The following is a 14,624-nucleotide window of genomic DNA, read 5'->3' as shown; positions in this document are numbered from 1 at the left end:
AACGTGGACACCAAAGCATAGCTTTGTCCAAAGATAAAGCTAAATATAATTGCTTAAAAGTAAATTTAAGTATTAGTTATAGTAAATTCACTGTGGCTTTAAATATGAACGCATCAACGAGGTCTCTCTCTACTTTGTTAGCTTTTTGTTTTTGGCTTATTGTCATGAGCCTATTGAGGAGAAACACCGGTATGAATCAGGGATAACAATGTTTTGTTATTACCGACCAACTGCGGGATGTTATGCGTGATAACTTTTTCACATGACAATATGTAAGAATTTGATTAATAAATAAATAATCTCTTACCCAGAAAAAAAAAAAACCAAAATCCAGTATGTAGATTTTAGATATCACGTGCCATGCCATGGGATGTCACGTGATTGATCGGATATACACGAGAAGTTGTCTAAAACTAAACTAACTACCCCTCGTTTCTCTCCCTCACTTCAGTTCAGTCTCTCAATCTTCACTTATAAATTTACATCATTATCTGAGGAGATCAAGTCTTCAAGATGCCATCTTGGCCGTCCATATTAAATTTCTCGACGAAGAAAGTGGAATACCCAATAAAGAAGTAAAGTAAAGTCCGATCCAAAGCCAAGTCCGAGAATCTGTTTCCATTGCTTTTGTTTTTATTCTGTTTTCATTTTTGTTTTGCAACTTTACCCATCAGTCTTCTCTCGAGCATTGTCTCTGATTCTCATTTGCAAGAACACTATAGGGGTTCAGCAGAAAAAAGGTTTTTGATTTGTGTTCTGCTTCGAAACGATGGCGTTTTGGTGGCCTCTGCTCGTCCTCGGATTCGCTTACGCCATTTGTAAATTCCTCTTTATGCTCATTCCCCCTAATGTGCCTTCCATCGAAGTCGATGCTTCTGATGGTACCTCTCTCTCTCTCTCTCTTTCTCTCTCTCGCCATTTATATGTTTCTTTTGTATTGGTGATTGATTGGCGCGGTTTTATCAATGCCAGTGTCGGATGATGGGAACCAGACGCAGGAGAATGGTTTCATATATGTGAGTTTTTATCAAAGCTTTTGTCTTTTGATTGTAATTTTTATTAAAATTTGTATCTTTTTGTAAGCATTTCTCTTCAATTCTTGATTGTAGTTCAATTCTTTGCATTTGTCGATGTTACTTACTTTTTATCAGTTAAACCTAGCTAATTATAGTTTTGGAAGTACTTAAATTGCTTATAATTAGATTCAAATTTGCTTTTCACTTTGTACTGTTTCTTGCTAGTTTATGGGTGCTTAAGGTTATTACATTGTTTGAGTTGTATGAATGTGATCATGTGAAGCATCCAATTGGCTGCCTCTCATTGGTGTTTATGTGCAGGTACCTCCGAGGGGAAGGACGCCGCAAGCTGAGACGAAGGTTCAGTGCTATGAACCTGCAACCATGAAATACTTGGGATATTTCCCTGCACTGACACCAGATGAGGTTAGTCCTGTTATGCATGTTTGGATTTGGGGATTGGTGAATTGAATGTGTAGGAAACTGTTATATTGTACTCCTCTTTGCTGTTTGGCATTAAAGTGATGAACTTGATTTTGTGCCTACATAGCACCTGGTTTGGCATTTTGACACAGAGCTCAAATGATATATCACAACTATTGGGAAATTCGCTTTGTAAATATGTATTCTCAGGTCAAGGAGCGGGTAGCACAAGCAAGGAAGGCACAGAAAATATGGGCAAAGAGTAGCTTCAAGCAAAGACGCCAGCTTCTCCGGATTCTTCTGAAGTATATAATTGAACACCAGGAGCTTATATGTGAGTAAGTACTCTATTCTCTCTCTCTCTCTCTCTCTCTCTCTCTCTCTCTCTCTCTCTATGCATGAGCCTGTGCATGCTAATTTGAAATATACTTTTCATCCTTACTGTGATCTGAAGTATTATGTAGGGTTTATCTTTTGTTAAAAAATTTAGTAATCTATTTACATGGATTCCACCTTTATCGTCTTTTTCTATATTATTTTGTGTACTTACATATACCATTTTCGTTAGAATATCTTCACGTGATACGGGGAAGACAATGGTAGATGCCTCTTTAGGGGAAATAATGACAACATGTGAGAAGATCACTTGGCTCCTTTCAGAGGGTGAGCGTTGGTTAAAGCCTGAATACAGGTATTTGCTTGTTCCTTATTGCATTTTCTATATCTTATTTAATCACTATTAATTCAACTGACATAACAAGGTGTTGTGACGTATATCTTGTTGTCTTGATATATCTCAGTGGCAATCTACATTTTAATATTTGCATTGCTTGAGCTCTTCTACTGTACTCTTTTCTGGATATGCACCCTATCATTAAATAAGTTTTACCGTTTCCTATCCAATTTTTGGTTTTCTTTCCCGATAAAGAGTGTTTACCTTTCCTTACTTTTCTCAATACTGTATTGTGATTATATTGTTCATGAAAAAATTTCAGGTGTTCTGGAAGGTCAATGCTTCACAAGAAATCCAAAGTGGAATTCCACCCGCTTGGCGTTATTGGTGCCATTGTGTCATGGAATTATCCTTTTCATAATATCTTTAATCCAATGCTGGCAGCAGTTTTTTCTGGAAATAGCATTGTGATTAAGGTAGTTAATGTTGGAATGTCACTGTTGTTTACTTTAATCACTATCTGTACTTTGTGTCTTTCGTCAGAACTAGACACCATTGCACCTGTTTTATATCCGTAGTAACTTATTCCTTTCAGTTTTGGTAGCTGTTGTTGGTTGTGTGGATTGAGGCTATGTATCATTAAAAAACTGGCTTCTAAGGATTTGTTGCAAAGCTTGTTTTGTTAATTTTTCAGAAAACCATATGCTTCTAATTGTAGGTTTCAGAACATGCAAGTTGGTCTGGTTGTTTCTACTTCCGAATAATCCAATCAGCCCTTGCTGCTGTAGGAGCTCCTGAAAATCTAGTTGACGTCATAACTGGGTATTTAATTTTTCATTTTTTATTCTTTTTGGGTGGGATTTCTCTCTAGTCTTGTTTATTTGTCTCCCTATAATCAAACCTTTTCCTCACTAGGTTCGCTGAAACTGGAGAAGCGCTGGTGTCTTCTGTTGACAAGATAATTTTTGTCGGATCACCTGGTGTGGGTAAGATGGTATGGTCTTCTTTTGGCTGATTGGTTAGATTTCTTGTTTTTGTTTAATTCCTGAAACATGCTTCTTACTTCCAAACTTCTAATCCTTCTTTCGCTCTAATAGCTCTCAAATTATTAGTTAATTTGTTTCTTTTGCTCCAAATGTTCTGAAAGTTAAACCCTAAACTTAAGCCCTTAAACCCAACTGTGCAACCCTAGATTAATAACCCTGGCCTAATAGGGAAAAATTAAGAAAACAAAAAATATATATATATAGGCCATTTGATCTAAGCTCTCACTTTCCTCGTAAAATTTTGATAAGTTTTGAAGAGTTTATAAAATTCTGGTTAAATCATATATTAGAAATGATTTTTAACTGAATTTTTCTGTATTTCATCTATTACACAAGTTTTATTTCAGTAGTAAATTCGGATACATCATGTCATTTTTGAAATTATTATGCCTGCAGATAATGAGAAATGCTGCTGAGATGCTTATACCAGTTACACTAGAACTTGGTGGAAAAGATGCATTTATTGTTTGTGAAGATGCAGATGTGAAACATGTATGAATTTTTCCCACCTTCACTAGTGTTTTATGATGTCTACCATGCTTGGACATTCAATTGGAGAATGACATTTTGAATTAGATTTTTTTGTATTCTTAAACACTATGTGACCTAATAGGAGACTAAACTACTCAATTTAGGTTGCCCAAATTGCTGTGAGAGCTGTTCTTCAGTCAAGTGGACAGAACTGTGCTGGGGCTGAGAGATTTTATGTTCACAAGGACATTTATTCTTCATTTGTCAGCCAAGTTTCCAAGATTGTAAAATCTGTTACTGCTGTAAGTATGCCCCTTTCATCATGTTTTTTATTATAAGGAAGATGAATCTAACTACTTAATGTTTAAAATTCATGGTTCTTTCATTTATCTTATTTTCTAGGGTCCACCACTTGCTGGAAAGTATGATATGGGAGCTATATGTTTGCAAGAGCACTCTGAAAGGCTTCAAAACCTTGTAAATGATGCCTTAGACAAAGGAGCAAAATTTGTTGTTCGGGGAAGTGTCGGCCATATAGGTGAAGGCGCAGTTGATCAGTTTTTCCCACCTACTGTAATAGAAAATGTAAATCACACGATGAAGTTGATGCAAGAGGAGGTAGTGAAAGTCGTATAGTTTGTTCTACATTGCATTTTCACATGTACCTTTAATCTTCAATTAGTTACATGGAGAAATTCTTTCTACATTTTTGCAGGCATTTGGACCAATCATGCCAATAATGAAATTTAGCACTGATGAAGAGGCTGTCAAGCTTGCTAATGACTCAAAATATGGACTTGGCTGTGCTGTTTTTTCTGGCAGCCAGCGTCGTGCAAAAGAGATAGCTTCCCAGATACATTGTGGAGTTGCTGCAATCAACGATTTCGCATCAACATACATGTGTCAGGTAATAATTTTTCAAGTGGTCGGCAGTTGATAATGTGTCTTGTTTCTCCTTTTTTTTTTTTTTCTTCTTTCTCTGGGTCCTTTAAAGTCTTATTGGTTCTGTGGGTTATAGAACTGGAGGTAGCCCTCTCCGATCTCATAAAACCCCTCCAACATTGGTGAAGGTGGGAGTCTGTCTCAGGGCTCATGCAAGGGACTTTACTGATAGTTTTTGGATAGACAAGAGACTTTACTGACTTAACTAGATGATACATTGTTTCTTCTTTTAATAATGAACTACGAATAATTTCCTGCTTTAGAGATAGCAGAAAGACTGGATGTGAACTTATTCTAAAAAATTAATGTGATCATTGATTTGTTTTTCTTTTTATGAAGAGAAAGAAAATGCTTTCATTGATTAGATTAGACAGTTTTTCTTTTCTGAGGTCTGAGTTAGACAATTCAGCGATACAAGATGAAGCTGATATCATATATCTCAAGGGAATGCTTTCCATTCATGAATATTCTTCAGAACATAAAAGAATTTTACCGCCATATTAATCAGAGATCTCTTTAGTTAAGCGTTGAAACATCACTCATTATTATTTCTTTTAATGAAAGATTTTATATCATGGTGACATTGTTAATCCAATGAACTAAAGATGTCTCATGAATTTCCAGTCCCTGCCATTTGGCGGTGTAAAAGACAGTGGATTTGGAAGATTTGCTGGTGTAGAAGGATTGCGAGCTTGTTGTCTTGTAAAGTCAGTTGTTGAGGATAGATGGTGGCCGTACATTAAAACCAAGATACCAAAGCCTATTCAGGTCAGATTTCAAAACTAAACTGTAATGTCATCTCATCTCTTTCTCTGTCTCTGAAATTCTACAAATGTGACTGATTTTCTTGCTTGACCAACTGTAGTATCCTGTTGGAGAGAATGGTTTTGAGTTCCAGGAGTCACTTGTTGAAGCACTCTACGGCATGAACATTTGGGACCGTTTGCGAGCATTGGTTAATGTTCTAAAGATTCTTACAGAGCAAAACTCTCCTGCTAACAGTAAGAGAAGAGATGACTGAGTAGGGCACATGAGGATTGGAACATTTTCATCAGTTAACCGAGTTCTAATATATTGTGGATTTTGACTTCCCATAGATCTCAGAATCATGGCTATTGTTGAGCATCAACCTAATCACTTCTGTTTTTCCTTCTGGTTCTTTTTTAGTTACAGAATGCTTCTGCTTCGAATGTCTTGTCCAATCCTTTCAAGGAAATTCTGATTTTCAATATAGAAACAGAGTTTGTTTGAAGCAATGATTGCGGCTGGTATTTTGGGTCTCTCTAAGACTTGTAGAAATACTGATTCTGTATATTCTTTTGAACAACTACCGGGTCTCGGGGTTCCCAGTTGGTATTTTGCTATTTGGGATTAGACGTTTTAGTTTGGGGTTTGGGTCTTGTGGTTAGAGTTTTGTGTTGGCCAAAACCCGAACCTCAAACTGGTAAACCTCAAAGTCAAGCCGTGAAACTTGAAATTGCAAACCCCAAATGTCAAATCCCAAAATCTCTAGGCCCCGTTTGATTCACTGAACGAATTTAAGGAGAAATCATTTTCCATGTCATTTCTTAAGGGATGGGAAATGGAAGATTCTTTTTCCACGTTTGGTAATACTGGGAAAGTAATTGGGAGATATCACTTTATTTCCTTTCCCATGTTTGTTTTGAGTAAGAATGGAAAACAAAGTTTGTATATATTTTCAATTATACCCATATTAAATCAAATAAAAAAAGAATGCATTTAATGATATATTGTAATTCTAAATTGTTAATAGAGACAAAATGATCATGAGAAATGTTTATTTAATATTAGCTTATTTTCCCAAACTTTCTCATGAGAAGAGAAAACAAAACTCATGTTAGGAGGATGGCTTCACTTTCCCATGGGCCAGGCAACGATTTCCCATGCCTAGACTTATCAAACATGGGAAAGCAATTGATTTCCCATTCCCAAGTCTCCTTTCAAAATTCCAAACCCAAAATCTAGAGATGTTTGCTCTCTTGAATAACTAACAACATTCCAAGCAACCAAAATAAGAATATACGAATACAACGATAATAGCATTGATATGTTGATTAGCCAGAGCTGTTTTTGGAACATTGGCCTAGTAATGAACCCTAGAATTCTCTTGGATCAACAAACACATTACCTAGTTGTCCCTTCAGCAGCAGTTCATCTTTTTCATCAGCGTGGCTGATCAAGCTTTTCGCATACCAGACATCATTGATACATGACATATTGGAATCCTTGGGGACATGCTTTATGAGAGGATCACACAACCCCAGCTCAGTTAAAATCAACTTGCTGTCCTTCACATTTTGTCCCAACCGTGATGCGAAGTTCCACACAGATTTCATGAGCTCCCCGAGCTTCTCTCCCTCTCCGTGAATCCCATAGAGAAAGAGAAACCCAAAGGAGCTCTGCATGGAGACACGGACAGGCAATTTTAGGCAGGACAATATTTTCTCCCTTGCATGGCTTAGGGTAGCATGAAAAGACCTTAGTGGATGAGACTTTCTTATATGAAGCTTGTAAGCTTCACATGTATTCCATATGCTAAAGATTACCCAAGAGCTTTGAGTTTTACTGGTGATGTCCTTACCATTTTCCTCGGTGTTTAAGTTGATCCAACCCTGTTCTTCGAAATAGCAGACCCAAGTGCCGAGGCTCAGCTTCTCCTTCAAGATCACATCAATGTCCGTCGGATACATGTCTTTGCCTCTTAGCTTATTTTTGTACAAGAAAATTGCCTGGTCTATGTGCAGCTTCTCTATTTTTATCTCTTGGGGAAGCAGATCATCAATAGGGGAACAAATTGGCTGAACAAATATGACTAGTGAGCTGAGGTTCACATAATTGCATTTGAAAGTGAAGAGATTTGTAGAGGCGATGTTGCCCTTTTCGGTTGCCAGGAATGTGTACTGTGCTCCCTTCCTCAGCAGCCACTCCTCCACTGAGTTCATGAGTTTCAATCCAATTCCCATCCGCCTAAACCAGAGAAACATATAAAAGTTAATCCATCATAAAAAAATTTCTTTATATTTATACTTGAGATCTGCTAGAACTTATTAATCTTATGCTTATTTACATCATTTAGCTTTTCCAGTATGCTGCAACTCAGTTCAGAAAGAGTCACAGCTTTTACACTCAATTGCAGCCGATTGTATTGGCAATTCAGAAATGAAAACTTGTTGCTTAGAGAAGAAGATTTCTTCTAAATTCCATTCTATCTGATAAACAAAGTGGAGAAATACCGGTGTGTAGGAGAGACGCGAAGGCCTAGTATGCAACCTATCTCATAGCTTGCCCCAAAACCAGTGCCTACATGCTTCATGCATCCTCGAACCACTCCAACAAGCTCCCTGTTTTCGAGCAGCTCTGCTACCTGTAGGCCATTTTAATGCAATGATCATTTTACATTAATAAAGTCCAGAGGGGGACAGGGGTTTCCATATAGAAAGCAGTACAAAATAATATAGAAATCATGCAAATGTTATTGCTTATTGGAGGAGACATAAAAATGATTATGAGATATGAAAAAGTGACCCTAACCCACCAGCATAACATGAAGGGGGTAGAACCTAATCCTACAACAAGGGTCACCCATCATGTTAGTGAAAATGGAGACCCCCCTTTTAGACCCTAGGTCACAGTTCCTCTCTAGCTTCCCCACCACTTCACTATCTGTGTCTGCATTGAATTCCCTTACAAGAACTTTGTTCTCTGCGCTGTCAACCATGTCTTTTTTTTCTTTCTTGCTAAAAGAGCAAAGTTATAAGATTTGAAGTGGAGAACAATCTTCAATTTGGCTTGCTGCCCCAAGTGCCTCTTATTGCATTCTTATATGCTAGGCTAGGCTAGCTACCTATGTTATAATTTGTTTTTTCTTTTCTTTTCTCTCTTTTTTCTTTTTTTGTGGCTGGTTACTTCTGTCAGCAATCTCAGTTCTATAAATCACATTGGACCAGAACTTGATGCATTCATAATTCATCAAAAAAATACTATTCTTGTGCTATCTACTTGAGCTGCACCAGAAAAATGGAACAATGATATTGCAAAGCGATTCAGGGAATATTTGTAATCATTTCTGTATTCTGTGTTTTTTGCTGTACATTTGTGTGCTCATTTTTTAGTTTCAGATCAGGTGCTAGCTGTTGTTTGAAACTAGTCTTCCCATTCATTATTGTGGGTTCAGTGTCCTTTAACCTTTGCTTCAACAATTACAGCATACATTATGTATGCATATATATATAGGAAAATGCTAGGCTTACCACATTTTTCATACCACATTTATACCATCTCTCTAATAGAGGTGGGCCCCATTGTATTGGTGGGCTCCACCTCTATTAGAGAGGTGGTATGAATGTGGTATGAAAAATGTGGTAAGCCTAGCATTACCCATATATATAACATGGGACAGTACCTGGTAACCGGGGGTTCCAGTTTGAAAGTAAAAAGAAGAAATTAACTGTCTGACAGGACCTCTAGGACTAAAAACAGCAAGTGCAAGAATTATTACTTGACCTTTCAACATGATAATGAGTAGTGGGTCAGATTTCCTTTAACTGTGCACCACAATCACAAACGAAAGTGTGAATCGGTGCCAGAAGAGTTCCAGAAATATGTGTTTGAAGTTGTGAATGAGCTTGTTTCACATGGTCACACTCTTGGTTTTGGTGGCTTCTCATAATTGATTACACAGCAACATTCTCATGTATTAGTGCAACCCCACCTCGACTTTCACCACCACCTACCTTACAAGTGTTTTTTTTTGTTCGAAGGGTGTAGCAACATTTTCGTATTGTTCAGTTTTACGCACTGTTAAATTGTTAACTCCATATGTATGTCAAATTCATGTAGGATTTGACTACTTGGTTGAAATAATTTTATCTTCAATTCTCGTCATTTTATGTTCACATACCAATTTGACATATTAGTTAAAAATGCTTTAACACGTCTCTAAACTTATGCCAATTTGAAACACCATGTAGAATTTGACTACTCAGTTGAAATAATTTTATCTTTAATTCTTGTCATTTCATGTTCACATGCGAATTTCGCATATAAGTTAAATATGCTTTAACACATCTCTAATCTTATGCCAATTTGAAACACCATTTTCTATACGTTTTGAGATCCATAAGCACAAAAGCTTATAACTTTTTTTATTCACATGCTCAAATAATTTGTGATGCATAAACATAAATAAATGGATTAATATAAAAATAAATTAAAGTAAAAAGACAAGACATTTACTTAAAGGGTTATTTACTCAAATGGTCCTCAAACTTAAACCAGAATTGCATTTTGGTCCCTCAACTAAATTATTCATTCAAATGGTCCACCAAATCTTTATTAATCGGCGCATTGGTCTTACAATTACACTCCATCAATATTGCCATTCATTTGAGGGTTAAAATCGTCAATTTATACTAAAATATTAATTAATTAATTAAAACATAGATAGAGGGAGGACGCAGAAGGGGTGGGCAGTGGGTGTGGGTTGGGGCTGGTGGTGGGGGTGGCTCTGCCTTCTTCTCTTCTCTCATCAATTTCTTCTTTCTCTTAATTAAGAACATATATATAAAAAAAAACAAGTGATAAATAAAACAAGAAATATCCCCTTCATCTCATCCCACATCTATCCTACAGAGCAACACAAGAGAACTGCTTTTTTATTTTTCCATTTTTGCAACTCCAGCAAGAGGAATCCAATACCATAAATTGACCAAGGCACCCATGTGCCTTCTCCCTCAATCCTCTGCTCCTATTTCTTAAGATTTAGCGGTGCAACAAGCCGGCTCCACCACTGTAACCTGTTGTGGAGTTCAACGTGTGCTGCAACATTGGCCATCGAAGTCAAAGAAGTCATGTCTGAATGAAGTCGTCGTCGATGTCATCTCTTCTGCACCGACTGATTATCTTTCGGCGTCGCTGTCATTTGGTTGTACAAGGAGGGAAGAAGAAGAAGAAGAAAAAGGGAAATGAAAACTCCATTATGAAAAATCGCATTTACCCTTCCTATTTTCCTCACATGCAGTTCACATGACTAAAACTCACAGAAAATGTAACAGTGGACCAATTCATCGAATAATAAAGAGTTGGTGGACAATTTGAACGAATAATTTAGTTGAGGGACCAAAATGCAACTCGGGTATAAGTTTGAGAACTATTTCAGTAAATAACCCTTTACTTAAATGTTTATAATGGAAATAAGGCAATATAAGGGGAAACAAAAAAACAACAAGGCAATGAACGGGCCTACTCGGGTGGGGTTGAATCATGAGTGGGCCTTGTCAAACTGGAGATTTCAAAACCTAAACCGAAGTTCTCCCCGACCTTAGAACGAACCGAACTAAAAGAGCCTAACCATCGAGCTGGACCGAACTTTGGCCCATCAAGCCTCAAGCTACCCACTTTAGCCCTTGCGGACCACGGGCCAAATGATGACCCTTAGTCCAAAGGTACCAAACAAATTTTCAAATATTTTAGCCATTTTTTTATTGTTTCATTTTTTCACATCTAAGTAAGCATCATCATATCTTTGCATTGCAACATGAATACATGATGATGTGAGTGTGACGGGTAAATGTCATGCCACTGCACCTCGGAAGAATGACATGATCAATTCTTGACAATAGCCTAAAAAAAGATATGAACTCTTTATATGCTATCCAATTCGCATTGATGTATGCATTCAAAATGTTCTGATTTGCCCGTTTGAATGTGTTGGTTAGCTGGTTTGGTTCTGGGGCCTTACCGCCCCTTCATAAAAAATAAAAAATAAAGAATGTTCTGATTTGTATATATAATGGGAAATTTTAGAATATGCATGAGACTGCCAAGAGTTGCATGTAAAAGTGTTCTTATTTGTAAGTATAAATAGATTTATTTTGCTTCCAAAGGCAAAGAAACTGGTCGGTATGGGAATTTTACTCCAACAAATTTTAGTTTTTACCAATGATCATGGGCTTCTGTGTGTTGCAGCCTATTTGGTCCATTGAGAGAAGGCTTTATGAACTTTACTTCCCTAAGGACGCTTTTGTGATTTCTTGAAGCCCAATGCATGTACGTTTTGAACATCATACTCTTTCTCTTGGGATGTCTAAATTTCTATGCTCCAAGATCTTGGAACACATGAACCTAATAAGTATGACATTCAACCTAAACACTACAAGTTCCTAAGATAAGATAATGTGTACTTAAGTTGAACCTAAACAAATCAACAAACCAACCCACCACAACCATCATCTCAAATGCCAATCTAAACAATATAATTAGCTCCCAAATTTAGTCACTTTTTTTCCCAACCATCTCAATATCTCTCACCCATTCCCACCATATTCTGGTATATTTCTCTCTCTTTCTTTCTTTGTTTTTTATTGGTAAGGTAGGTGGCCCAAACACAGAAAGTAACAAAATGTGGCCGAGTCACGGCATTTGTGTCGCAAAAATAGCAATTTGCATAGGACACTCCTACGATCACATCCTTCCATAATTCCATTTCCTTCTCTATAAATAAATTCAATTCTGTCACGCAATTCCATCCCCATAAGTTTTTCATTTTCAACAAAAAGTCTTCTCTCTTTTTCTTCGCAACCCCCAAAGTCTCTATCTTTCTATATCGCTCGCTCCATCTCTCTCTTCGCAATCCAACCACTCTGGTCTATGGTGGTTGGCTTTCAGATGACGATCCATTGCAAATTAGTATCTGGGTAGGATTCTGAAACGTCATTCTCACACTGATCTGGGTAAGAGAAAAAAAAAATCATAAACAGAGAGGGAGGGAGAGAGAGACAGCGAGTGAGCGAGTGTGCATTAAAAAGAAGACAATGGAGGTTGAGAGGATTAGGCAGCTTTTACTTCTTTGGTGTAGAAAATCCTTCGTGGCCCTCGTGGGTGGTAATCACACCGCCGCTAGGTTCTGTGCCCGCTAATCCCAAAATGTTCTTAGTTGTTTTACCTTCGATTCCTTCTTGAATACATTGCAAAATTTGCAATCTTCAGACTTTTTTCGCATCTGGGTACCCACCAAATCGGCTCTTCGAGCTTTTCTTCTTGACCTGCAGATCGGATCTCGCGTTTTCACAGAGCTTTTATCGGATAATTTTTTTACGAAAGTGTTGAAAAGGAAACAGAGAAATGGAATTGGCTGGTGGATATACAGCCAAGGACCAGAGCAAGGTCAAGCACCTTCATGGTGGAAGGATGGGATTGGATTCCGAGACTCATTTGGTGATCAAGCTTCCTGATTCCAAGGTATTGCGCATTATTTCAAGGTCTGTTTTTCTGGGTTTGGTTATTCTCACACTGCCCTGCATTGGGTCCCTTTTGAGGGGAGTAAGTGTTTCTGAATTAAAATATGATACTCAATCTGAAATTTTCAATTTTGAGCAATTGGGTCAGCTTTTCCATGATTTAGCTGGTGAAGGCCTTCGCAGAAAAAGTGACAAGGTTCTCATTGTGAGCCCTGTCAATGTTGGTATGATTCAAAATCTTCATCCTTTTGATTATAAAGTATTTGACATTGTTATGGATTCGGATTTGGAGCGAAAAAGCTCATTCTTGGACGAGTCTTTGGATTTTGTTTTCGTATTCAACTTGGTTGATGCTAAATTTGTAGATCGCATTTTGAAGATTGGTGGCATTGTGGCTGTTCCATTAAGCAATGACCCTTCAAATGCTTTTAGACTGAAACCCAATTACAAGATCGTGTATCTTCGTCGATATGCTTCCACCTTTGTGGCAATTAGGAAAACCGGCCCGTCTTATGATTTGGCGGTGAAGTCTAGGCGGCTTTGCCAATTCGAAACCGAGGCCAAGAAGACAGTGTTGAACGGTCTAGAAGATGTGGTGCTTGAGCCACCGAGACGTGTGTTGGCTAAATCAAATGAGTACTTGAAGAAGATCAAGTTCCTTCCTAACTTGTTGGGTGATTCTCTTCAAGGTTATGACCGCCGAGTGTTTGTTAATGTGGACTTAAATGAGGACAACAGCGGCGTGACTGAATGGTTTCAGCTAAACTATCCAAAAATGGATAAAGAATTTGAAGTTTACAGCCTCGAAGTAGAGCCTGAAGAAGCTTCAAGCACAGCGGTGGCACCGCCACGAAATGATGTATCAGATTGGCTAAAGAAAAATGTGAGGGAAGAGGACTATGTTGTGATGAAAGCAGAAGCAGAAATGGTTGTGGAAATGATAAAGAAGAAGACAATCTGCTTGGTAGATGAATTGTTTTTGGAGTGCAATAATGGATGGTGGCAGAAAAATGGAAAGACGTATGGCAGCAAAAGGGCTTATTGGGAATGTATTGCTTTGTATGGAAGGGTGAGGGATCTGGGAGTTGCTGTGCACCAGTGGTTTCTATGAGAAAGATAAATTGATATCAGTATAAAAAGTTTGCTGCTTTCTTCTGTGTCTGTGAATGTTATAAGAGAGAGTGACATTTGGGTTGGTTTTTTGACTTGTGGTAGATTAAGTAGTTTGTTTATGTTTTTTGTTGGTCTTGTACGAAGCCTATGAACATGGCTTTTGTTTCTTTAAGTGTTGGTTGAAATGGAGAAAGACTTTGATTCTCCTTTTGACCAGTGGTGTAGTCTCTATTTATTTGAATAATAATAATAATAATAATAATAATGCGTATTTGAATATTGAAGTGTTGAAAATTGAGGTATTCACACTGCCAGAGATCACATATTGTCAATGCATATTGCAATGCAAAAGAAAGGAAACGTCCCACCAAGGTAATTAGGTGCAAGGGTTCCAAATTTGTGAGATTGTTGGCAATATGCAAAGGGATGCTAACAATGCTAAGAACTAAATGTATTAAGTGTTCAAGTGTCTCTCATTTGGTGCCTGAAAAAGGTGGAACATTTGGAATTTAAGACAAGGGTACGAGGTGAATTTACCCTTTGTTTTAAATTTTATAAAAAAACAATGATCTTAAGATTAAATTCATGATGGGGAACACCAAGTTGGTTTGACGTTAAGCGAGCTAAACAACATTTTAAGTATGAATAAGCGAATCTAAAAAGTAAAAAGAATACCTATAAT

General features: G+C 37.4%; 3 protein-coding genes across 6 annotated transcripts; 2 read left to right on the top strand and 1 right to left on the bottom strand.

Moving 5' to 3' along the window:
* The first annotated feature begins 424 nt into the window (after nt 1–424).
* Nucleotides 425–6,087, top strand: ALDH22A1 (aldehyde dehydrogenase 22A1). 2 transcript variants are annotated; one of them, XM_088247402.1, is made up of 15 exons: nt 428–580; nt 675–881; nt 973–1,016; nt 1,338–1,442; nt 1,650–1,777; nt 2,008–2,130; nt 2,435–2,588; nt 2,831–2,934; nt 3,028–3,106; nt 3,555–3,650; nt 3,794–3,931; nt 4,032–4,247; nt 4,345–4,536; nt 5,196–5,339; nt 5,437–6,087. In XM_088247402.1, the coding sequence occupies exons 2-15, from the start codon at nt 770–772 to the stop codon at nt 5,590–5,592; spliced, it is 1,791 nt and encodes a 596-aa protein (XP_088103528.1). In that variant the 5' UTR covers nt 428–580; nt 675–769; the 3' UTR covers nt 5,593–6,087. The 2 variants fall into 2 exon arrangements, with proteins under 2 accessions (XP_021831065.2, XP_088103528.1); XM_021975373.2 differs by having other exon boundaries at nt 425–881.
* A 364-nt stretch (nt 6,088–6,451) lies between these two features.
* LOC110771157 (putative N-acetyltransferase HLS1-like) lies at nt 6,452–8,421 on the bottom strand. Its single transcript, XM_021975416.2, has 3 exons — nt 8,128–8,421; nt 7,826–7,956; nt 6,452–7,559 (listed from the first exon to the last, which is right to left on the bottom strand). Exons 1-3 carry the CDS (start codon nt 8,308–8,310, stop codon nt 6,689–6,691), a joined length of 1,185 nt encoding a protein of 394 aa, XP_021831108.2. The 5' UTR covers nt 8,311–8,421; the 3' UTR covers nt 6,452–6,688.
* Nucleotides 8,422–12,103: 3,682 nt separating this feature from the next.
* On the top strand, nt 12,104–14,219 carry LOC110771145 (uncharacterized). Of its 3 annotated transcripts, XM_021975398.2 has the most exons (3): nt 12,104–12,830; nt 12,978–13,053; nt 13,195–14,219. In XM_021975398.2, exons 1-3 carry the CDS (start codon nt 12,714–12,716, stop codon nt 13,938–13,940), a joined length of 939 nt encoding a protein of 312 aa, XP_021831090.1. In that variant the 5' UTR covers nt 12,104–12,713; the 3' UTR covers nt 13,941–14,219. The 3 variants fall into 3 exon arrangements, with proteins under 3 accessions (XP_021831090.1, XP_021831089.1, XP_021831088.1); XM_021975397.2 differs by having other exon boundaries at nt 12,978–14,219; XM_021975396.2 differs by having other exon boundaries at nt 12,104–13,053.
* The last annotated feature ends 405 nt before the right edge of the window (nt 14,220–14,624 follow it).

The sequence above is a fragment of the Prunus avium genome, chromosome 1, assembly GCF_965620075.1.
Source record: "Prunus avium chromosome 1, drPruAviu1.hap1.1, whole genome shotgun sequence".
Taxonomy (NCBI): domain Eukaryota; kingdom Viridiplantae; phylum Streptophyta; class Magnoliopsida; order Rosales; family Rosaceae; genus Prunus; species Prunus avium.
The sequence above is the reverse complement of the archived record's forward strand: the minus strand, read 5'-3'. Positions and strand labels throughout refer to the sequence as shown.